General features: G+C 43.7%; 1 protein-coding gene across 1 annotated transcript; it reads left to right on the forward strand.

The window, feature by feature from the left end:
* Window positions 1-483: 483 nt before the first annotated feature.
* On the forward strand, window positions 484-8,784 carry LOC311145503 (beta-taxilin-like; the record flags this gene model as incomplete). Its single annotated transcript, XM_084181757.1, has 10 exons — window positions 484-715; window positions 864-955; window positions 1,223-1,393; window positions 2,428-2,622; window positions 5,240-5,359; window positions 5,615-5,689; window positions 7,159-7,251; window positions 7,416-7,511; window positions 7,821-8,303; window positions 8,544-8,784. The coding sequence occupies 10 exons, from the start codon at window positions 484-486 to the stop codon at window positions 8,706-8,708; spliced, it is 1,722 nt and encodes a 573-aa protein (XP_084037883.1). The 3' UTR covers window positions 8,709-8,784.
* Window positions 8,785-24,087: the final 15,303 nt, after the last annotated feature.

Raw genomic sequence — 24,087 nt, forward strand, 5'->3', positions numbered from 1 at the left:
CTAAAATAGCATATGGGCCTAGAACAGGTGCCATGTGCTCTGACTACTCTGCTCTGCCTGTGAGTTGAGACTGAGTAGAGGGTATGCACCCAGGCAGCAGGCTAATTATATGCACATAAACAGGCCACAGTCAAGCACTACCAGACTTCAATAGACAAACAGACAGTGGAGGTTGATAGATTATAAATTGCTAATCTGATCGACTATGTCATTAAGGGTAATAAAATACATCAAGAAGAGAAAACAGTTTTAATAATATTGGAAAAGATTGTTTCAGCTATTCTGATAAAGATTGGTTTGACCTTGGCTTTTCTTATACAGTAGTATATACAATTACTATTAGTATATAGCACTGCTTTTAATTAGTCTCATTAACTATCACCCTTCACGGAAACATTGAACTTGAACTAGAATATGTCCATATTAGTTCAAGTAATTCTAATTCTATGCTGTATCATTATGTCTTAGTGTAAGCCTATCAGAATGGAGACATGTCAAGTGAGTGAACAGGGGGACCCAGCCCAGTGTCAGGGTCAGGTGGACCTGACAGAGGACCTGAGCAAGCAGCTAGAGGACATCATCAGTACCTACCAGGAGGCCAGTGAGGAGCCTGCTGAGCAGGAAGAGGTGGAGGAGGAGGTGCTGAAGGAGCAGGTCACCAAGAAGAGCTCCGCCAAGGACCAGAAACTAGAGAAGAAGATGCTGAAAAGCCTTGGTGTGTTGTTATTGTTGTTGTTGTTATTGTTCTTCTTCTTGTTCTTCTTGTTCTTCTTTTGTTCTATTCAGCATCAATAGTTTTTAGTGTTACAGTGTATCAATAGTTATAGTGTTATTAACTGTACTGTAACATTATCTCTATTCAGGCAAAGAGGCCATGCTATTGATGCAGAGCTTGAACAAGCTTGGCACTCCAGAGCAAAAACTGGAGGCCATCATCAAGAAGCACGCTGAGCTAGTGAGTGGACCATGCCAAATTATGCGCCAGAGGTAGTGTGCTGTGGTGTCTAGTAGGGAACTAGATGTGATCTTTGCCCATGTACATTTGTATTATCTGTTCATGCTAATTATGTTTTATATTATTCGTAGTGAAGCATATAGTTATATTTATCTAACTGGCTGCTAACCAGTACCATATCATTAGTCTACACCGATGTAGCAGTATTTGCTTATTCACATAGATTTGTTTGTGAATAAATAAAATGGTATGTGTGTGTGTTGGTAGCTGGAGGAGCACCGGGGTGACCAGAAGCAGCTGAAGGTTCTGCAGAAGAAGCTTCTTCAGGTGATGAAGGAGAAGGACCAGCTTCAGAGTGAACACAGCAGAGCCGTTCTGGCCCGCAGCAAACTGGAGTCCCTGTGTAGGGAGCTTCAGAGACACAACAAGACACTGAAGGTGAGCCTCTCGTTGTAGCATATACTGTAGGACTACAGTACCCATACTGCTCTGTGTAACGTCCTAGGTGAGCCTCTCGTTGTAGCATATACTGTAGTACTACAGTACCCATACTGCTCTGTGGAACGTCCTAGGTGAGGCTCTCTTCTTACAGTCTACTGCCAACCAAACTTAATCAAATGCATATATCAAATACTACTTTTACATACCTAAACTGTGCTTGATTTCATTTGCGCTATACAGTGGAACCAATGGAATAGTCCTGAAAGTTCAAACTCCAAGCTAAATCAAGCGCAAACTCCAAGCTCAAATACTGACCCAGGTCTGATGCAACAACCAGTGGCCCTCACTAAGTTAAATTTGTGTGGCATGTGTATGGTTAGGCTACAGTTAGGGCTCTATTCAATTTGTAAAGATGAAGCGTTACAGATTCCGCTGTTAGAAATGTAAAGGTAATTTCCGATTGAGCTGACATATGCAGCGTTTCCCGTGAATGCAGAACATTGCCTTTCAATTTCAATGATGCTGTAAAGCTGAACTTCCGGGATGCGGATTGAATAGAGCCCTTAGTATGTGCATACACAGTCTGTGTGTCTGCTTCTATGTGCAGCGACATTACAGTACATATTTCCTTGCATTATGAGTATATCTGTGAGTGTAACTTACTGTGCATCAGGTGTCTGTGAGTGTGAGATGAAGATACATTGCACACAAGGTCCAACCTAAATTTGACTTCCGCTTTTAACCCAACCCATCCGAAAGACACACATACATATAGAGGTTTTGGAGAGGTGCGGGGGGCTGCCACACTGGGCACTCAGGGAGCTGTTGTTGTGGGGGGTTAAGTGCCTTGCTGAAGGGCACAATGACAGGCAATGGTATCTAGGATTTGATACCAGCAACCCTCCGGTTGCCAGCTCACTTCCCGACAGATTTTCTTTCCCGTCGGACCCGGGATTCTAACTGGCAACCCACCGCTAGGCTACCTGCCGCCCAACTAACTGTGCATCATCCTGTATAATGTGATCATGCAGGAGGAGACCCTCCAGAGGTGCAGGGAGGACGACCTGAAGAGGAAGGACATCACCACTCACTTCCAGAGCACGCTAACGGACATCCAGGGCCAGATCGAGGAGCACAGTAACCGCAACACCAAACTCTGTCAGGAGAACAGTGACCTGGCAGAGAAACTCAAGAGCCTCATCTCCCAGTACGACGCAAGAGAAGCGGTATGGGGCCTTTTTACAGATGCTCTGGGCTGGAGCTTGTAGTGTAGTTTAAACTGAATGTGTTTAGTTATATCTGCATGCTATAATAATAATATATTTATTTTATATAGCGTTTTTCAATACAACAAAACAAATGTTACCATGTGCGTCTCTCTAACAGTACGTCACATTTTTTATTTTTTATTATTTCACCTTTATTTAACCAGGTAAGCCAGTTGAGAACAAGTTCTCATTTACAACTGCGACCTGGCCAAGATAAAGCAAAGCAGTGCGATAAAAACAACAACACAGAGTTACATATGGAATAAACAAAACGTACAGTCAATAACACAATAGAAAATCTATATACAGTGTGTGCAAATGTAGTAAATTATGGAGGTAAGGCAATAAATAGGCCATAGTGCAAAATAATTACAATTTAGTATTAACACTGGAGTGATAGATGTGCAGAAGATGATGTGCAAATAGAGATACTGGGGTGCAAATGAGCAAAATAAATAACAATGTAAATAACAATATGGGGATGAGGTAGTTGGGTGGGCTAATTACAGATGGGCTGTGTACAGGTGCAGTGATCGGTAAGCTGCTCTGACAACTGATGCTTAAAGTTAGTGAGGGAGATAAGTGTCTCCAGCTTCAGAGATTTTTGCAGTTTGTTGCAGTCATTTGCAGCAGAGAACTGGAAGGAATGTCGACCAAAGGAGGTGTTGGCTTTGGGGATGACCAGTGAGATATACATGCTGGAACGCATACTACGGGTGGGTGTTGCTATGGTGACCAATTATCTAAGATAAGGCGGGGATTTGCCTAGAAGTGATTTATAGATGACCTGGAGCCAGTGGGTTAGGCGACGAATATGTAGTGAGGGTAGTATATGGGGCTTTGGTGACAAAACGGATGGCACTGTGATAGACTACATCCAATTTGCTGAGTAGAGTGTTGGAGGCTATTTTGTAAATGACATTGCCGAAGTCAAGGATCGGTAGGATAGTCAGTTTTACGAAGGCATGTTTAGCAGCATGAGTGAAGGAGGCTTTGTTGCGAAATAGGAAGCCAATTCTAGATTTAACTTTGGATTGGAGATGCTTAATGTGAGTCTGGAAGGAGAGTTTATGGTCTAACCAGACACCTAGGTATTTGTAGTTGTCCACATATTCTAAGTCAGACCCGCCGAGAGTAGTGATTCTAGTCGGGCGGGCGGGTGCAAGCAGTATTCGATTGAAGAGCATGCATTTAGTTTTACTAGCGTTTAAGAGCAGTTGGAGGCCACGGAAGGAGTGTTGTATGGCTCTTATTCTCCATGGACTTTACAGTGTCCCAAAACTTTTTGGAGTTAGTGCTACAGGATGCAAATTTCTGTTTGAAAAAGCTAGCCTTTGCTTTCCTAACTGATTGTGTATATTGGTTCCTGACTGCACAGGCGAGCAGGAGGCATGGCTGTTGATTGCGCGTGCTAGCGGGCCGGGGCTAGCAGATGGATCTTCGTGGTCGTCGCAACAGGAAGCCTGTTGAAACCACATCAGACGATTACGTCAGCAGACCAGTCGTGATGGATCGGCGGGGCTCTGTGTCGACACTGGGAGGTCCCATCCGTTTGACAGAGAGGTATATAGCCGGGAGATGGGCCTGGCTCGAGACTAGCTCAAGGCTAACTGGTACGTCGGGAAGTGGTGATTAGCCAACAACAGCCATTCGGTTGCAGCTAGCTAGTTGCGAAGGTCCGGTGTTAAGGTCCAGTGATTCAGTGATTCCGGCAGAAAATCCGATATGCTCTGGGTCGATAGCACGCTGTGCAGACTGGCCGATAATTGTCCAGGCTAGAGCTGGCTGGTAGGTAGTGCAGGCCACGGACAGTGGTGAAGACCGCTAACGGTGGCTAATAGCAAGTAGCTAGTTAGCTGGCTAGCTGGCTAGTTTCAGCCGTAGGATCTTGATAAAAAGAAAGAAATAATAGAATCCATTCCACATTGGGTGAGGCGGGTTGTAGGAAAGTATATTTAGTTAATTGATGGAAAGTGAGATATAGAAATATATACGAATAAAAGACAAAAAACTAAAAAACTGGCTATTTACACAAGGACACAACACAATACTACGCCATCTTGGATCAGATTTCATACACATTTCAAATTCCTTAGCGACGGCATTCAATACTCAACTGAGATAGAGACCCCCTCAGGCCCATGCAGCACCAGGAGTCAATGTGTGATGAGTCAAGACTCAAGAGCATGCTCAGTTTTTCATTTGTCTTACATTTATATTTTAGTAATTTAGCAGTGCATTAATCTTAAAATAGCTAGGTGAGACAACCACACATCACAGTCTTAGTAAGTAAAATGTTCTTCAATAAAGTAGCTATCAGCAAAGTCAGTGCTGGTAAGAAAAGAAAAGTGTGAGTGTTAGTGCAAAGAAGGCAAGGGCATTCAGTTTTTTTCACAGTGTTGTTAGGGTCTGATAAGCTTGGCTCTGTTAATTTTACACCATCTCCTCTGCATAAATGTCATAGTTCACCTTTCAAGTAAAATTTTTTCTCGTGTCTTACTGTGGCTATGTTGCGTCGAATGTGTAATGTTTGTCTCAGTGAAAGTGACCCAGTCTCCCTCTTCTTACCTTGCAGAACCTGGAAAAGGTATTCAAACATCGAGACCTGCAGCAGAAGTTGTTGGAAACCAAACTTGAACAAGCAAACATGATCATTAAAGAGGGAGAGGAGAAGCACAAGCGTGAGAGGGATCATGTAAGTTAGCATCTTTCAGCAAGTCTTGACTGACTTAATTGATGTTATACAATTTAAGATATTTTATTCATATGTATTTGTTATGTAAGAGTTTTTAATCACATGTTCAGTTTATTTGTATACTGTATAATATATAGATCAGTGCATGGAATAAGTTAGACACTAACATAAAATATTTTCAATGAGAAATTCTATTCAGTGATAAAGTAAAGAATTAGCAACATCTTTTTTTTAATACATTTTATTTTTCCAAAGTTGATAAATAAGGCGGCACAGTCGCAGGTGAAGGTGCAGATTCTGAAAGAGCAAGAGGAAGGGATGCAGGCCCAGGTAAACAGAGACTGTCTCTCTGTCTCAAGTCTCTCTCTGTCTGTCCCCCCCCCACCCCCCCCCGTCCGTCTTCTGTCTGTAATGTATTTTTTGTTATGTGTCGGACTGTGTAAGACTAGCTGTCGCCATTGGCATTGGCTAATAGGTGGTAAGGGTAGGTAACAACACATCCGCCACGCTGATCCTCAACACAGGGGCCCCTCAGGGGTGCGTGCTCAATCCCCTCCTGTACTCCCTGTTCACTCATGACTGCATGGCCAGGCACGACTCCAGCACCATCATTAAGTTTGCAGATGACACAACAGTGGTAGGCCTCATCACCGACAACGACGAGACAGCCTATAGGGAGGAGGTCAGAGACCTGGCCGTGTGGTGCCAGGCCAACAACCTCTCCCTCAACGTGATCAAGACAAAGGAGATGATTGTGGACTACAGGAAAAAGAAGAGGACTGAGCACGCCCCCATTCTCATCGACGGGGCTGTAGTGGAGCAGGTTGAGAGCTTCAAGTTCCTTGGTGTCCACATCACCAACAAACTAACATGGTCCAAGCACACCAAGACAGTCGTGAAGAGGGCACGACATAACCTATTCCCCCTCAGGAGACTGAAAAGATTTGGCATGGGTCCTCAGATCCTCAAAAGGTTCTACAGCTGCACCATCGAGAGCATCCTGACTGGTTGCATCACTGCCTGGTATGGCAACTGCTCGGCCTCCGACCGCAAGGCACTACAGAGGGTAGTGCGTACGGCCCAGTAGATCACTGGGGCCAAGCTTCCTGCCATCCAGGACCTCTATACCAGGCGGTGTCAGAGGAAGGCCCTAAAAATTGTCAAAGACTCCAGCCACCCTAGTCATAGACTGTTCTCTCTGCTACCGCAAGGCAAGTGGTACCGGAGCGCCAAGTCTAGATCCAAGAGGCTTCTAAACAGCTTCTACCCCCAAGCCATAAGACTCCTGAACATCTAATGATTTGGCTGCCCAGACTATTTGCATTGCCCCCCCCAACCCTCTTTTACGCTGCTGCTACTCTCTGTTTATTATCTATGCATAGTCACTTTAATAACTCTACCTAAATGTACATATTACTCCAATTACCTCGACTAACCGGTGCCCCCGCACATTGACTCGGTACCGGTACCCCCTGTATATAGCCTCGCTATTGTTATTTTTACTGCTTCTCTTTGATTATTTGTTACTTTTATTTAGTATTACTTTATATTGTATTTTTTTGTGTGATTTTATTTGGTATTCTTTCTTAAAACTGCATTGTTGGTTAAAGGCTTGTAAGCATTTCACTGTAAGGTCTACCTACACCTGTTGTATTCGGCGCATGTGACAAATAACATTTGATTTGATTTGATTTAATAGGGATCCTAATAAAATAAAATAAACATCTCTGTCTCTCTCTCTGTGTCTCTCTCTTTCTCTCTATCTTTTACACATTAAAATGTCAAATTTCTCCCTCCAGTTGTCCATGTACTCTGAGAAGTTTGATCAGTTCCAGGGGACTGTGTCGAAGAGCAACGGCGTGTACGCCTGCTTCAAACAGGACATGGAGAAGGTAGCCTAAGTCTTGCTTTCCGTATATTACTATCTCCTATAATGATGACCTTATCTATGATCTTATATGAGGTCGATTTTGTTGCCATGGCACAAATACATTCTCTTTGTTTACTCTTCGATTTAACTGACAAACTTTAAAATGTGATGGGTTTTGTCTTGTAGATGACCAAGAGGATGAGGAAGCTGGAGAAGGAGTCTATTCAATGGAAAAGCCGTTTCGAGGGCTGCAACAAGGCTCTTATTGATATGCTCACAGACGTAAGATACCATACACATAGAATACACTTTTCACCCATTTTTTTTATGTTACTTTTACGTTCACCCTCTGTCAAATACATGAAAGACAAACAGGCAACAAAGAGTTAAATATGACTCTTCTTTGACTCATGGTGGAGATAGTCGCTGCATACCAAATGCACCCTATTCCCTAATGCACCACTCTTGACCATAGCCCTATTAACTATATGCACTATATAGGGAATAGGATACCGTTTGGAATGATACCTATGAGTGATCTTTATGAATCTCTGTACTGATTTTTACCCTGTATCTTTCTACTCCATTCAGAAAACCCTGAAGGAAAAGGAGTTTGAGCTCTTCACCCTGAAGACCCAGAAGCTGGAGAAACTGTGCCGGGCACTGCAGGAGGAGAGGAACAGTCTCTCTCATAAGCTTCAGGAAGCTAATCCAGCGGCTGCCACCAATGTAGCTGAGACAAAAGAAAATGAGACAAAGGAGAAGGAGAACCCAGAGGTACCTGTTGCTGAGAAGCCCAGTGAGACACCCTCTGAAAACTCCTCTACTGAAAGCCCTGCTCACGAAATACCTGTTGCTACAGAAACCCTTGCAGTCATAACTCCTGCTCCGGAAAAACCCGCTCTTGCAACACACCTGACCAGCGAGCTGGACAACCTGAAGGCCCAGAAGGCCCGTCTGCAGGAGATTCAAATGTCGTTCACCCTTTCCAATGTTGTGCCACCTGAGTTCTTTGACAATGAGGAAGAGGAGGAGACCACCACAAAGCCACATGGACACACTGAGGCCCCAGAGGTCAGTAGCGAGGCCACCAATGCCCCAGAGGTCAGCAGCGAGGCCACCAATGCCCCAGAGGTCAGCAGCGAGGCCACCAATGCCCCAGAGGTCAGTAGCGAGGCCACCAATGCCCCAGAGGTCAGTAGCGAGGCCACCAATGCCCCAGAGGTCAGCAGCGAGGCCACCAATGCCCCAGAGGTCAGCAGCGAGGCCACCAATGCCCCAGATGTCAGTAGCGAGGCCACCAATGCCCCAGAGGTCAGTAGCGAGGCCACCAAGGCCCCAGAGGAACATCACATAGAGGGGTGTAATGGAGACAAGATGACAGAGGAGACCACCGGCCCTTCTTCTTCTTCTCCTGCAGTAGCTGAAAGAGACGAGGCCCAGGAGCAGAGAGATAGGGAACTGGAGACAGTTGACTAGACTATGGTGTAGTTACAGTAGGTTACAATCAGAGATGAAGAACATGAAGTGATCATAACTTATTTGACTGGAATTTTTAAGAATAAACAATAAAAACGTGCTCTTGTTGTCTTCTTTCTATGACTCCATGTTAGAAGAGAAGTTGAGAAGGGGGAGTTGTATAAATGGGAAGCCTAACACTGGATTGATTAGGAGTTATAATATAATGTAATATGCCATTTAGCAGACGCTTTTATCCAAAGCGACTTACAGTCATGCGTGCATACATTTTTGTGTATGGGTGGTCCCGGGGATCGAATCCACTACCTTGGCGTTACAAGCGCCGTGCTCTACCAGCTGAGCTACAGAAGACCAGTTGTATATCTTGTATTTATTTCACATCTTTGCTAGTAGTTAATCATTAACCATACCACATGACTGAGAAGGAGACACTGTCCTAATCAATCCAGTGATTGATTAGGCTGTCTTGTGCGAAAGCTTTGACAAGTTTTGTTGAAAATGGAAAAGCCCTATTGAAACTCGCTGAACAGGAGAGCAAAGAGGGTAGGTTGTGTACTAGACTACAGCTAGGGCTAGAGCTATCAAATCTATTAAAGATTCATGATTAATTCCTGTTCAATATGGACAATACGTAGAAGGCTATTGAGCTGTTGGAAAATGGCAACAGTAAGTTAAAGTCAGCCATGTGCTAAAAATAGGTTATTACAGTTGTTTAAATAAACATGTATATCACAGCTGCATGTATTTAATTTATAGGACTGCTGCAAGACTACATCAGGAAGAAGATCAGTATTGAACTGGACCAATCACTACTGGGACTTATTCCAGCAGGGGCAAGGTTATTCACAAGGTTCTGTTTTACATTAACAAGTGAATAAACCTTTACAATCCGTTAGAAGCACGTCTGTGCCATCAAACTGACTCAGTCTTTCAGGCACTGAAAATATACTCAGGAAATGACGCAACATCTAGCCTATATAGATTCAATGATTATTATTGGAAATGACTACCAAATATGTTTGCAAACAATGAAAGACATTGATTATTATACACCACCAGCCTGTCTGTAAAGATGAAAAAGGATGCTGATGAACTATGGAAGAGAAGCTACCAGTAAGACATATAGCAGATCTATGTTTCCTAATCAAAACCATTTACTTTGAATGTAAACACCTTTGTGAGATCAACTTTATTAGAGTCAATGTCTTTAGTAATAATTAACTGTTTATCTCATTAGATTAACCTTTGAACAGCTCATACAGAAGTTACACAGATTCCCTATGTTTGATATTACTTGCATGATTTTGTGTAAAATCTCTTGTGTATTAACTTAGCAGGTTAGCGTTTTTTCTTGTTCTTGAGGCCGCTACCTTGCATTAACTTATCACTTCCTTCCTCCGACATCCACTGGATGTGCTTGGTAATAGGTGCAATGGGATGGTTTTCTGGAGTAGTTGGACAAGGAGCTACATCTGGGTGATAAAATCTTTGGTCAAGAGCCACAAGTAAAATGCCTGTCGCCTGACATACCCCTCATTGATGCCCAGACTGGAGCGTGAGTTTGATTACATTGTCTTACATGGCCTCTTCCTTGTGATAGATTATAGGTAAAACCAGGGCAATAACTTATGTCTGTCAGAAGTTACGTATTTCGTCTGTCTATCTGTATTTGTACAGAACTCTGACGTTAGGGAAGTACTTTGGGAGAGGTGAGTTAAGTTCTACTTGTGTTGATCCGTCAGTTCTCCTGCCTCTGTCGAATCCATCTGAAAGATCTGGAGGCCCATGTGTTGACAGTTGTATCTAAGGTTTATGATACATCTTGTTGACTCTTCTCATCAACATTAGTTCACTGTCCATAGCCTATAACCTTTATGGGTACACAGAACTGTGATAAATAAAAAATATGCATGTCCATATTCAGGTGCTGGACAGAAAGAAACGTATTCAAGTTGAGGCCATTATACAGAGCACTGTGCCTTGTGTTGCAGATTGCCCTGGATGCATGTTCAGTGCGAGTGGTGTTGGTGTCATTTGGCTGCAGAGAGGGGGCGTTGCATTGGCTAGCGGAGACAGGTTGCCAGTATGACATGCTGTTGGACCCACACAGGAAGGTTAGAGTTACCAGGCAGATTGATTGATTTAGAACCAGGCCCATGGCAGTGTAGAATGTATTTGATTCACTCACTTCCTAATACTTATCTGACTAAAATGATATGTTATACATACTATGTAGTACATTTACTACTACTATTAATTTACAATGCACTATAAACAGTCATGTTATGTTGGGGGATTGCAGGAATACAGCGCCTTTGGCTTGGGAACATCTCTAAAGAATGTGTTGAACTTCAACAACATGCTACTCTATGCTGAATACGTTGTGGCAAACCTGGGGTTTCCAAGAGGTCTGTCGTCTATAGAAGATGATATGTTTCAGGTGTGGCTGTGAGATGATCAGATACATAAAGAATACATTTATTAAGGAGTGTACTTTTATGGTTATCTTTTTGTTAATTCTGTTTTCCATGTATTTCTCAGCTTGGAGGAGACTTTGTCCTGGATGACCAGGGGAGGGTGCTGTTCTCTCACTGTTGTGACAGCCCTATAGACAGACCTGCTGTAGAGGACATGCTGGGTGCCATTCAGAAGGGATACCCAGACCTGTCAGGTTCAACATTACATGTACAAAAATAAATAAGCAGACCCAATCTCATCTGATACAGAAATGGCTTTATCACAGGGAGAGATCAGCTATAGACTATTGACTACACAAGCATTTCGCTGCACCTGTGAAAACATATGCAAATCTATATATGTGACCAATAAACTTTGATTTGATTTGAAAATGCAGCTAGCAAAACTAGCTGATATCAGATTTGAGTAAAATGAAATGTTACATTTGATCATATTTAGAAAATAGATTTCTGTTAAGAAATTCTTAATCCCCCAAAATATTTTTTCTCCAATAAAATTATCTAGAGGACTCCCAGTTTAACAGTAGGCAATTGGCATACTGGGACATTGTCCAAATGAGTCATTTCGATTCACAATTACATCCCATTACAAAATGATGTTGTAATGAGACGCTGAATATCGCACACATTCTGCAATGTAAACCTTTTTTATTGGTACAGTCGGTTCCCGCCTCATCTCTGCTGTTACACTTTGTCGGAATCGGTTCTGTTCACCATTCCCACCTCTGGTGGATGCACATGTTCATGGAACTCGAGTACTCGAATATTTGGCTTTGCATCTTCAGCATCGAACATGTTTGTAGTCACTCTTGCTCTGCAGTTCTTTCGCCAGCACCTCCACTGAATGTTGTCACCCCTCGTTTGGTGACTCCCTTAAAAAACTCGCTTGAAAAACGAGAGAAAAGCGCCAATAGTACTGTTTGTCCATTTTGAGACGCCATAGTCAAAATAGTCCGAATTAATCTAAGATAACTCAAGACATCTGTCATTTATTTTAACCTTTTGCTGAGGACATCTTAGTCGCGCAATTTTACATCTAACTAAGATGTTTGGTGCATTATTTCTCAATGAGAAAATGTGCATGAAAACGAGTCGTCTATCGTTGAATGACAACAAAGACTTTATTGAAGAATCACTACTGTTGACCAATCACCAATGAAGGGGCGTAGACTTTGGCTATGGACTTCGGATTGCCTTGAGAACATTTTTTGTGTGCCTGAACAGCCAAAAAACCCTTACAGAAGTCCAAAATGAACACAAACTTCAAAAAATGTCGTCATAATATATGCACAAACTCTTCCGAACTGTTTTGGCTGGGAAGCACATGGACGCCTTAAGTACTGTAGCTCTGGATAAGAGCGTATGCTAAATGGCCAAAATGTGAAGGTAAAACTAAACACTTGCAAAGCACACTGGCTATTACTATAATGAGCTCTGCTCCAAATAATTTGTATTGTAAAAGAAGTTGGCCATGTTTGGAGGCGGTGTTCATTAGAATAATACCGAGTTTGCTTTGCAAGTGTTCATTTTCACATAACATTTTGGTCATTTAGCAGACGCTTTTATCACACAATACAGCCATCACACTTCTGATCAGGGGTGAAAGTAGATTTATTTTCTTGCCGGTAGTGGGACCTCCTATGTCTGCACACACTTTTTTTATGAGCCGCGAGCTGCCCAGTGACACAAGCCTACCAGACGAGCTAAACCACTTCTATGCTCGCTTCGAGGCAAGCAACACTGAAGCATGCATGAGAGCACCAGCTGTTCCGGATGACTATGTGATCACGCTCTCCGTAGCCGATGTGAGTAAGACTTTTAAGCAGGTCAACATTCACAAGACCGCAGGGCCAGATGGATTACCAGGACGTGTACTCTGAGCATGTGCTGACCAACTGGCCAACCCTCTCACCGTCCCCCCCTACTCACAAGGCAGGCAATACGCTTGACTTCATCTTTACTAGATGTTGCTCTTCTACTAATCTCACTGCAACTCCCCTCCATGTCTCCGACCACTACTTTGTATCCTTTTCTCTCTCGCTCTCCTCCAACACTACTCACTCTGCCCCTACACAGATGGTAACGCGCCGCCGCAACCTTCGCTCTCTCTCTCCCACTACTCTCTCCTCTTCCATCCTATCATCTCTTCCCTCTGCTCAATCCTTCTCCCTCCAATCTCCTGATTCTGCCTCCTCAACCCTCCTCTCCTCCCTTTCTGCATCCTTTGACTCCCTGTGTCCCCTATCCTCCCGGCCGGCTCGGTCCTCCCCTCCAGCTCCGTGGCTTGATGACTCATTGCGAGCTCACAGAACAGAGCTCCGGGCAGCTGAGCGGAAATGGAAGAAAACTAAACTCCCTGCCGACCTGGCATCTTTTCACTCCCTCCTCTCTACATTCTCTTCATCTGTTTCTGCTGCTAAGGCCACTTTCTACCACTCTAAATTCCAAGCATCTGCCTCTAACCCTAGGAAGCTCTTTGCCACATTCTCCTCACTGCTGAATCCTCCCCCCCACCCCCCCCCCCCCCCCCCCCTCCTCCCTCTCTGTGGATGACTTCGTCAACCACTTTGAAAAGAAGGTTGACGACATCCGATCCTCGTTTGTTAAGTCTAATGACACTGCTGGTCCTGCTCAGACTGCCTTACCCTATGCTTTGACTTCTTTCTCCCCTCTCTCTCCAGATAAAATCTTGCGACTAGTGACTGCAGGCCGCCCAACAACCTGCCCGCTTGACCCCATCCCCTCCTCTCTTCTCCAGACCATCTCCGGTGACCTTCTCCCCTACCTCACCTCGCTGATCAACTCATCCTTGACCGCTGGCTATGTCCCTTCCGTCTTCAAGAGAGCGAGAGTTGCACCCCTTCTCAAAAAACCAACACTCGATCTCACTGATGTCAACAACTACAGACCAGTATCCCTTCTTTCTTTTCTTTCCAAAACTATTGAGCGTGCCGTCTTTAGCCAACTCTCTTGCTATCTCTCTCAGAATGACCTTCTTGATCCAAACCAGTCAGGTTTCAGGACTGGTCATTCAACTGAGACTGCTCTTCTCTGTGTCACGGAGGCTCTCCGCACTGCTAAAGCTAACTCTCTCTCCTCTGCTCTTGTCCTTCTAGACCTGTCTGCTGCCTTTGATACTGTGAACCATCAGATCCTCCTCTCCACCCTCTCCGAGCTGGGCATCTCCGGCGCGGCTCACTCCTGGATTGCGTCCTACCTGACCGGTCGCTCCTACCAAGTGGCGTGGCGAGAAGCTGTCTCCGCACCACGTGCTCTCACCACTGGTGTCCCCCAGGGCTCAGTTCTAGGCCCTCTCCTTTTCTCCCTATACACCAAGTCACTTGGCTCTGTCATATCCTCACATGGCCTCTCCTATCATTGCTACGCTGACGATACACAACTAATCTTCTCCTTTTCCCCTTCTGATAACCAGGTGGCGAATCGCATCTCTGCATGTCTGGCAGACATATCAGTATGGATGACGGATCACCACCTCAAGCTGAACCCTGGCAAGACGGAGCTGCTCTTCCTCCCGGGGAAGGACTGCCCGTTCCATGATCTCGCCATCACGGTTGACAACTCCGTTGTGTCCTCCTCCCAGAGTGCGAAGAGCCTTGGCGTGACCCTGGACAACACCCTGTCGTTCTCCGCTAACATCAAGGCGGTGACCCGATCCTGCAGGTTCATGCTCTACAACATTCGGAGAGTACGACCCTGCCTTACACAGGAAGCGGCACAGGTCCTAATCCAGGCACTTGTCATCTCCCGTCTGGATTACTGCAACTCGCTGTTGGCTGGGCTCCCTGCCTGTGCCATTAAACCCCTACAACTCATCCAGAATGCCGCAGCCCGTCTGGTGTTCAACCTTCCCAAGTTCTCTCATGTCACCCCCCTCCTCCGCACACTCCACTGGCTTCCAGTTGAAGCTCGCATCCGTTACAAGACCATGGTGCTTGCCTATGGAGCAGTGAGGGGAACGGCACCTCCGTACCTTCAGGCTCTGATCAGTCCCTACACCCAAACGAGGGCATTGCGTTCATCCACCTCTGGCCTGCTGGCTCCCCTTCCTCTGCGGAAGCATAGTTCCCGCTCAGCCCAGTCAAAACTGTTCGCTGCTCTGGCACACCAATGGTGGAACAAGCTCCCTCACGACGCCAGGACAGCGGAGTCACTCACCACCTTCCGGAGACATTTGAAACCCCACCTCTTTAAGGAATACCTGGGATAGGATAAAGTAATCCTTCTACCCCCCCCCCCCCCCCAGTGGCTATCCCACTGGCTATAGGGTGAATGCACCAATTTGTAAGTCGCTCTGGATAAGAGCGTCTGCTAAATGACGTAAATGTGCCCTTGAGCAAGGCACTTAACCCTAATTGCTCCTGTAAGTCGCTCTGGATAAGAGCGTCTGCTAAATGACTAAAATGTAATGTAAATGTAAGTGTCTTCACTGACATTTTCAACATGTCCCTGGAGTCTGTAATACCAACATGTTTCAAGCAGACCACCATAGTCCCCGTGCCCAAGAACACTAAGATAACCTGCCTAAATGACTACCGACCCGTAGCACTGACGTCTGTAGCCATGAAGTGCTTTGAAAGGCTGGTCATGGCTCACATCAACACCATCATCCCAGAAACCCTAGACCCACTCCAATTTGCATACCGCCCCAACAGATCCACAGATGATGCAATCTCTATTGCACTCCACACTGCCCTTTCCCACCTGGACAAGAGGAACACCTACGTGAGAATGCTATTCATTGACTACAGCTCAGCGTTCAACACCATAGTGCCCTCAAAGCTCATCACTAAGCTAAGGATCCTAGGACTAAACACCTCCCTCTGCAACTGGATCCTGGACTTCCTGACGGGCCTGTATATAGCCTCCCTACTGTTATTTTATTTTACTTCTGCTCTTTTTTTCTCAACACTTTTTTGTTGTTTTTTTATTTAACTTTTTTATTAAAAAATAAATACATTGTTGGTTAAGGGCTGTAAGTAAGCATTTCACGGTAATGTCTACACCTGTTGCATTCGGCGCATGTGGCAAATAACATTTGATTTGATTTTGATTTGATTTAATCATAGAATTACATATAGAATCCCTATTAATTTTATAGGATCACTATGGGCCTAATAGTAAAGATGTTTCATTTAGCTTTGAATATATACCTTTTAATGTGGCATAAACACAACCAGTCATGATGTTTTCTAGGGGCGCAACTTTTACTGGGGACTGGGGGACATGCCCCCCCACATTCTGAAATTGCATTTTTGTCCCAACCCCCCCCAGTTTTATCATTGGAATGTGATACAAAACAAGGCAAGGGTGTGCTTTAGGACCATGCAGACGCCCCCGAGCGGTCGGGAAGGCTGTTTGGAGTGTTTATCCGACGGGATAAAAAAAAACACTTCTAAAGCCAAAGTTGCGCCCCTGATGTTTTCATCTGTTTGTCAAACAATTACTTCAAAAGGAACACGTTACTCAGGGACTGCTGAACGACAGGGGGTGCAGAACAAAATAGTTTTAAAGCCTCATTTAGATATTTTCTGCTTAAAATTGAGGACATTTAGGGACCAGGGAGGTTTCCAAAAAACATCAGTTTGACCGGTTTAAAGGAGATGAAAAGCTGTGAAAATGATCCAACATGTTTCTAATAGTATTTCAGTTCCTCTTGAATGGATATTTTATGTGGTTGAAAATGAAATACTGTCAGCTTTTATGTCGCTGAAAGAAATGGCACGTTTAGGCTACACAACAGGTCCCTAAACGCATTCCCTTAAGATGCTGACAGAAATAAATCATATTTCTCCAAAATGTCAGTGTTATCTTCGAACCACACCACATTTTGGAGCATATTCCACAAGTTTTCAAGTCTATTCTCTCATTTGTCATGCGACTGATATGCGGTAATGATAAATAGTTTAATAGCCTACAGTTATCTTGAAATCTATGTTTTAATTATTGTGATAGGCTGATGTTTTACCGTTACTGCGTGCCACCATTATTTATTTTGGCCATACTCTGTACCGGACAGTTCCGGCTTACTTTCACCCCTGCTCGGGTGCAGCGTTATTGAAATATTGATCATTTATTTGACCGAGACACGCGCCGACAGAAAGAGGCATCAATCTCAGTTAAAGCATCCGAGCGAGTGAAACAGCGCCTCTCTGTCTCAGTATGTGTAGACCATGTATCTGATGCTGTCTGGACCAAAAGAGTATGGCATGTCATACTATTTCTGGCCAGACAGCGTCAGATACATGAGCTACATATAGAGGGGCGCTGTTTCGCTCACTCGGATGCTTTCTCCGGTGACATACACTGAACAAAATTATAAACGCAACATGTTAAGTGTTGTTCCCATGTTTCATGAGCTGAAATTAAATATCCCAGAAATGTTCAATACTCACAAAAAGCATATTTCTCTCAAATGTTGTGCACAAATCTGTTTACATCCCTGTTAGTGAACATTTCTCCTTTGCCAAGATAATCCATCCACCTGATAGGTGTGGCATATCAAGAAGATGATTAAACAGCATGATCATTACACAGGTGCACCTTGTGCTGGGGATAATAAAAGGCCACTGTAAATGTGCAGTTTTGTCACACAACACAATGCCGCAGATGTCTCAAGTTTTGAGGGAGTGTGCAATTGGCATGTTGACTGCAGGAATGTCCACCAGAGCTATTGCCAGATAATTGAATGTTAATTTCTCTTCCATAAGCCGTTTTAGAGAATTTGGCAGTACGTCCAACCGGCATCACAACCGCAGTCCACGTGTAACCACGCCAGCCCAGGACCTCCACATCCGGCTTCTTCACTTGCGGGATCGTCTGAGACCAGCCACTCAGACAGCTGATGAAACTGTGGGTTTGCACAACCAAATAATTTTGGCACAAACTGTCAGAAGCCGTCTCGGGGAAGCTCACCTGCGATCTCGTTGTCCTTGTGAACAGAGTGCCCCATGGTGGGTTTATGGTATGGGCAGACATAAACTACGGACAACGAACACAATTGGATTTGATCAATGGCAATTTGAATGCACAGAGATACCGTGACAAGATCCTGAGGCCCATTGTTGTACCATCATCTCATGTTTCAGCATGATAATGCACGGCTCCATGTCGCAAGGATCTGTACACAATTCCTGGAAGCTGAAAATGTTCCAGTTCTTCCATGGCCTGCATAGTCACCAGATATGCCACCCATTGAGCATGTTTGGGATGCTCTGTATTGACGTGTACGACAGCGTGTGCCAGTTCCTGCCAATATCCAACAACTTCGCACAGCCATTGACTTCATTGATAGGGAATAGTGTGTCATTTTTCCCGTATATTCAATATGTGTTGTCAGGTGAATTACTGGCTGCCTTCTTTGTTTAAATTACTGTCTTGATGTATTGACCGACGGCCTTTAAGGTCCGGAAAGATATTTCCATATTTTGTTTTGTTATGTTTTGATATCTCCTTTTGTCTAAGTATTCAGCCCAACTGAGAAGCTTCAATTGCTGGAGAACACTGAATCCAGCAAATAACTATTTGAGGATCAACCATCCATCAATTCTTGAGTAAGAAGTATCTTCACTGTATAATGTTGAATAGTCTTGTTGAAACATTTCAATGTTAAACAAATTACTTTAAACATTAACACTACAATTAAAATGGCTGCTGTAGTTGTGGCTATTTCCGGCGATGCAAAAACTGATGTTAAGGAAAATGAGACCTGGAGCAAGGTTGTGGGACGAAATACCTATTTTTATCATGGAGAGAGAAATCCTGACAATGGTATTTTATTAGGATCCCCATTAGCTGCTGCAAAAGCAGAAGCTACTCTTCCTGGGCTCCACAGACAACATGAAACATGACATAATACAGAACATCAAGAACAGCTCAAGGACAGCACTACTGTGATGAGTGTGATTAGAAGGAGTCAGACGCAGGAGGGTAAATCACCGAATACAGAGTTTATTCCGTCGTACACAGTTGCGCTGGATAGCGACAACAAAATACAGGCACAGGGGAATAATCTACCCCGGAAATACAAGGTATGGGTAGCTCCAACAAAATACAGGCACAGGGGAATAATCTACCCCGGCAATACAAGGTATGGGTAGCTCCAACAAAATACAGGCACAGGGGAACAATCTACCCCGGCAATACAAGGTACGGGTAGCTCCAACAAAATACAGGCACAGGGGACTAATCTACCCCGGCAATACAAGGTACGAGTAGCTCAACCGAGCTACACTCAACTCACATAAAACAATCACAAGGGGGCAGAGGGAACACTTATACACTGACTAATGAGGGGATATGAACCAGGTGTGTGTAATTGACAAGACAAGACAAATGGAATGATGATATATGGAGCGGCAGTGGCTAGTAGGCCGGTGACGACGAACGCCGAAGCCTGCCCGAACAAGGAGGGGAGGCAGCCTCGGCAGAAGTCGTGACAACTACATACACTACCAGTCAAAAGTTTGGACACACCTACTCATTCAAGGGTTTTTCTATATGTTTTACATTGTAGAATAATAGTGAAGACCTCAAAACTATGAAATAACACATATGGAATCACGTAGTAACCAAAAAAGTGTTAAACAAATCCAAATATATTTTTTATTTGAGATTTTTCAAATAGCCACCCTTTGCCTTGATGACAGCTTTGCAAGCTCTTGGCATTCTCTCAACCAGCTTCATGAGATAGTCACCTGGAATGCAGCGCCAGGGTTGTGGGTTCGTTTCCCACGGGGGGGCCAGTATGAAAAATGTATGCACTCACTAACTGTAAGTCGCTCTGGATAAGAGCGTCTGCTAAATGACTAAAATGTAAATGTAATGTAAAATGAATGCATTTAAATGAACAGGTGTGGCTTATTAAAAGTTAATTTGTGAAATTTATTTCCTTCTTAATGCGTTTGGGCCAATCAGTTGTGTTGTGACATGGTAGGTGGGGTATACAGAAGATAGCCCTATTTGGTAAAAGACCAAGTCCATATTATGTCAAGAACAGCTCAAATAAGCAACGAGAAACAACAGTCCATCATTACTTTAAGACATGACGGTCAGTCAATACGGAACATTTCAAGAACTTTGAAAGTTTCTTCATGTGCAGTCGCAAAAACCATCAAGCGCTATGATGAAACTGGCTCTCATGAGGACCGCCACAGGAATGGAAGATCCAGAGTTACCTCTGCTACAGGGGATAAGTTCATTAGAGTTACCAGCCTTAGAAATTGCAGCCCAAATAAATGCTTCACAGAGTTCAAGTAACAGACACATCTCAACATCAACTGTTCAGAGGAGACTGTGTGAATCAGGCCTTCATGGTTGAATTGCTGCAAAGAAACCACTACTAAAGGACACCAATAATAAGAAGAGACCTGCTTGGGCCAAGAAACACGAACAATGGACATTAGAATGGTGGAAATGTGTCCTTTGGTCTGGAGTCCAAATTGGAGATTTTTGGTTCCAACCGCCGTGACTTTGTGAGAACCAGTGTTGGTGAATGGGTGATCTCTGCATGTGTATTCCCCACCGTAAAGCATGGAGGAGGAGGTGTTATGGTGTGGGGGTGCTTTGCTGGTGACACTGTCTGTGATTTATTTAGAATTCAAGGCACACTTAACCAGCATGGCTACCACAGCATTCTGCAGTGATACGCCATCCCATCTGGTTTGGGCTTAGTTGGACTATCATTTGTTTTTCAACAGGACAATGACCCAACACACCTCCAGACTGTGTAAGGGCTATTTTACCAAGAAGGAGAGTGATGGAGTGTTGCATCAGATGACCTGGCGGCTTCCACAATCCCCCGACCTTAACCCAATTGAGATGGTTTGGGATGAGTCGGACTGCAGAGTGAAGGAAAAGCAGCCAACAAGTGCTCAGCATATGTGAGAACTTCTTCAAGACTGTTGGAAAAGCATTCCAGATGAAGCTGATTGAGAGAATGCCAAGAGTGTGCAAAGCTGTCATCAAGGCAAAGGGTGGCTCTTTGAAGAATCTCAAATATAAAATATATTTTGATTTGTTTAACACTTTTTTGGTTACTACATGAGTCCACATGTGTTATTTCATAGTTTTGATGTCTTCACTATTATTCTACAATGTGAAAATAAAGAAAAACCCTTGAATGAGTAGCTGTGTCCAAACTTTTGACTGGTAGTGTATATTTGCATCACTGAGAAATAAGGTGGTAAGGCATATAAAAAAAAAGCAAAAGCAGAGTTCTTCCTCAGAGTGATCAATAAAGCAAAAGGAAATGGCAAAGTGATTTGGGAAAATCGCAACAAACTAACAGAGAGAGGAGCTGAAAAGTCCAAAAAGCATCCTGAATAAAGGTTAATGGGATTCTAATTCAAGACTCCAATTTCATATCCACCACCTTTAACCATTTTTTTGGTTGACTCTGTCAGGGAACTGGATCAAAGCTTTTCGACCAAGACCACAGTTCTCAATCCCATGGATAATAATAAACCAATATTCAGAATTCCTGAAATCTCAGCGTCAGCAGTGGACAGTATTATTAGCTTCTTCAGGAGCTCTAGAACAAAATATGTATTTGGTCTAGACACTGTATTCTTGAAGAGACACAAATATTCTCTCATTGCCCCTATTGTACATCTAGTTAATCTCTCCATCAAATATTGGTTCTTTCACAATATTTGGAAGTCTGCTGCAGAGATACCTGTTTTAAAATCTGGTGACGCAACACTGGTGGAAAAGTACCGTCCTACAGTGCCTTCTGAAAGTATTCAGACCCCTTGACTTTTTCCACATTTTGTTAGGTTACAGCGTTATTCTAGAAAACGGAAATATAACATTTACATAAGTATTAGACCCTTTACTCAGTACTTTGTTGAAGCACCTTTGGCAGCGATTACAGCTTAGAGTCTTCTTGGGTATGACGCTACAAGCTTGGCACACCTGTATTTGGGGAGTTTCTCCCATTCTTCTCTGCAGATCCTCTCAAGCTCTGTCAGGTTGGATGCGGAGCATTACTGCACAGCTATTTTCAGGTCTCTCCAGAGATGTTCGATCGGGTTCAAGTCTGGGCTCTGGCTGGGCCACTCAAGGACATTCAGAGACTTGTCCCGAAGCCACTCCTGCGTTGTCTTTTTGCTATATGCTTAGGGTTGTTGTCCTGTTGGAAGGTGAACCTTCGCCCCAGTCTGAGGTCCTGAGCGTTCTGGAGCAGGTTTACATTAAGGATCTCTCTGTACTTTGCTCCGTTCATCTTTGCCTCGATCCCGACTAGTCTCCCAGTCCCTGCCGCTGAAAAACATCCCTGCAGTATGATGTTGCCACCACTATGCTTCACCGTGGGGATGGTACCAGGTTTCCTCCAGACGTGACGCTTGGCATTCAGGACAAAGAGTTCAGTCTTGGTTTCATCAGACCAGAGACTCTTGTTCTTGCTGAGGATTTTTTTAAATATCCATTTTAGAATAAGGCTGTAATTTAACAAAATGTGTAAAAAGTCAAGGGGTCTGAATACTTTCCGAAGGCACTGTATAAGCATTATTCCAGTACTATCAAAAGTAGCTAAAAGATGGGTGGCTGATCATCTGACAAGACTGTTTGTATGTACATCTCTGAGAAATCGATTGATTCTTCCCAATGAGCTGTTCTTGTTAATGGGGAGAATCTGAAAGTTGTGTCTTACGTCAGGTATCTGGGTGTCATTTTGGACTCCAACATGACATTTATGAAACAAGTGAAGAAGGTGGTTAATACAGTCAAGTTTGGATTATCCAACTTTAGGTTTATAAGATCTTACCTTCCTCTGGGGGCCGCCAAACTATATATGCATGCTATGATCTTCTCACATCTGAGATATTGCCTCACATGCTGGTCACAAGCAGGAGCTACTATTCTGAAACCAATTGAATCACTCTACAAACAAATGCTTAAGATTTTTGATAACAAACCAAACAGTTACTACCATTGTCACATCATTCACAACATAATTTATTCAGTCTGGATAGCTTTAAGCAGTATGTAGATGCAAGCCTTGTCTTTAAGATCCTGTAAGGCCTTGCCCCTCCACCCCTATGCCGGCATATCATGCTCAAGGAAAGCACCTCCAGGATAACAAGGGCAGTAACTAGAGGGGGTTGCGTTGTCCCTTTTCGACACAGTAAATTCGGTCAATCGGCCTTATCTGTTAGAGCTACAATATACTGGAATGTAATGCCCATGGACTTGAGAAGCTGCACTGATTATTGTACTTTTAAATTTAAATTGAAAACATGGCTCAAATCTATCCAAACCGTACACATGGGTTATCTGTGGTTCCTCATTTGTAAGACGACAGTTGATGATAGTGTTTTTATTAGGAATAAGTTGTTGTTGTTAGAATGATATGTTATTGGATGTAATGTATTTGTATTTTGTATTGTTTTAGTGAGTATTTGTATTGTGGCTGTGTAATTGCCCTTACCTGCCCTGGGACTAAGGGTGCAAATTAGCTTTTGGCTAACCCCAGCACATTTACATGGATGTTGCATTATTGTAATATTGATGTTGATTCATGTGCATTGTCCCCTATAAATAAATAAATACAATTGAAGAGGATTGGGACAATATTCCACAGGCCACAATCAACAGCCTGATCAACTCTATGTGAAGGAGATGTGTCGCGCTGCATGAGGTAAATGGGGATCACACCAGATCAGTGGCGGCTCCTGAAAAAATTCTCAGGAGGGGCAATTTTTCTGATGATTTAGGTGACCTACACACATTTAAAAAAAGATATGTCCAGCAACAACATGAAGACAGGGGCAGCATATAAGTCAATACCAGAAGCATTTATTGACTGATCTGGGGAGATGGATTCCAGTTTCTGTGACAGATTATAAATAATCTCTGATGCCTTTGTTATATTAGCTTTTGGT

The sequence above is a fragment of the Coregonus lavaretus genome, assembly GCF_964263955.1.
Source record: "Coregonus lavaretus genome assembly, chromosome: 18".
NCBI lineage: Eukaryota > Metazoa > Chordata > Actinopteri > Salmoniformes > Salmonidae > Coregonus > Coregonus lavaretus.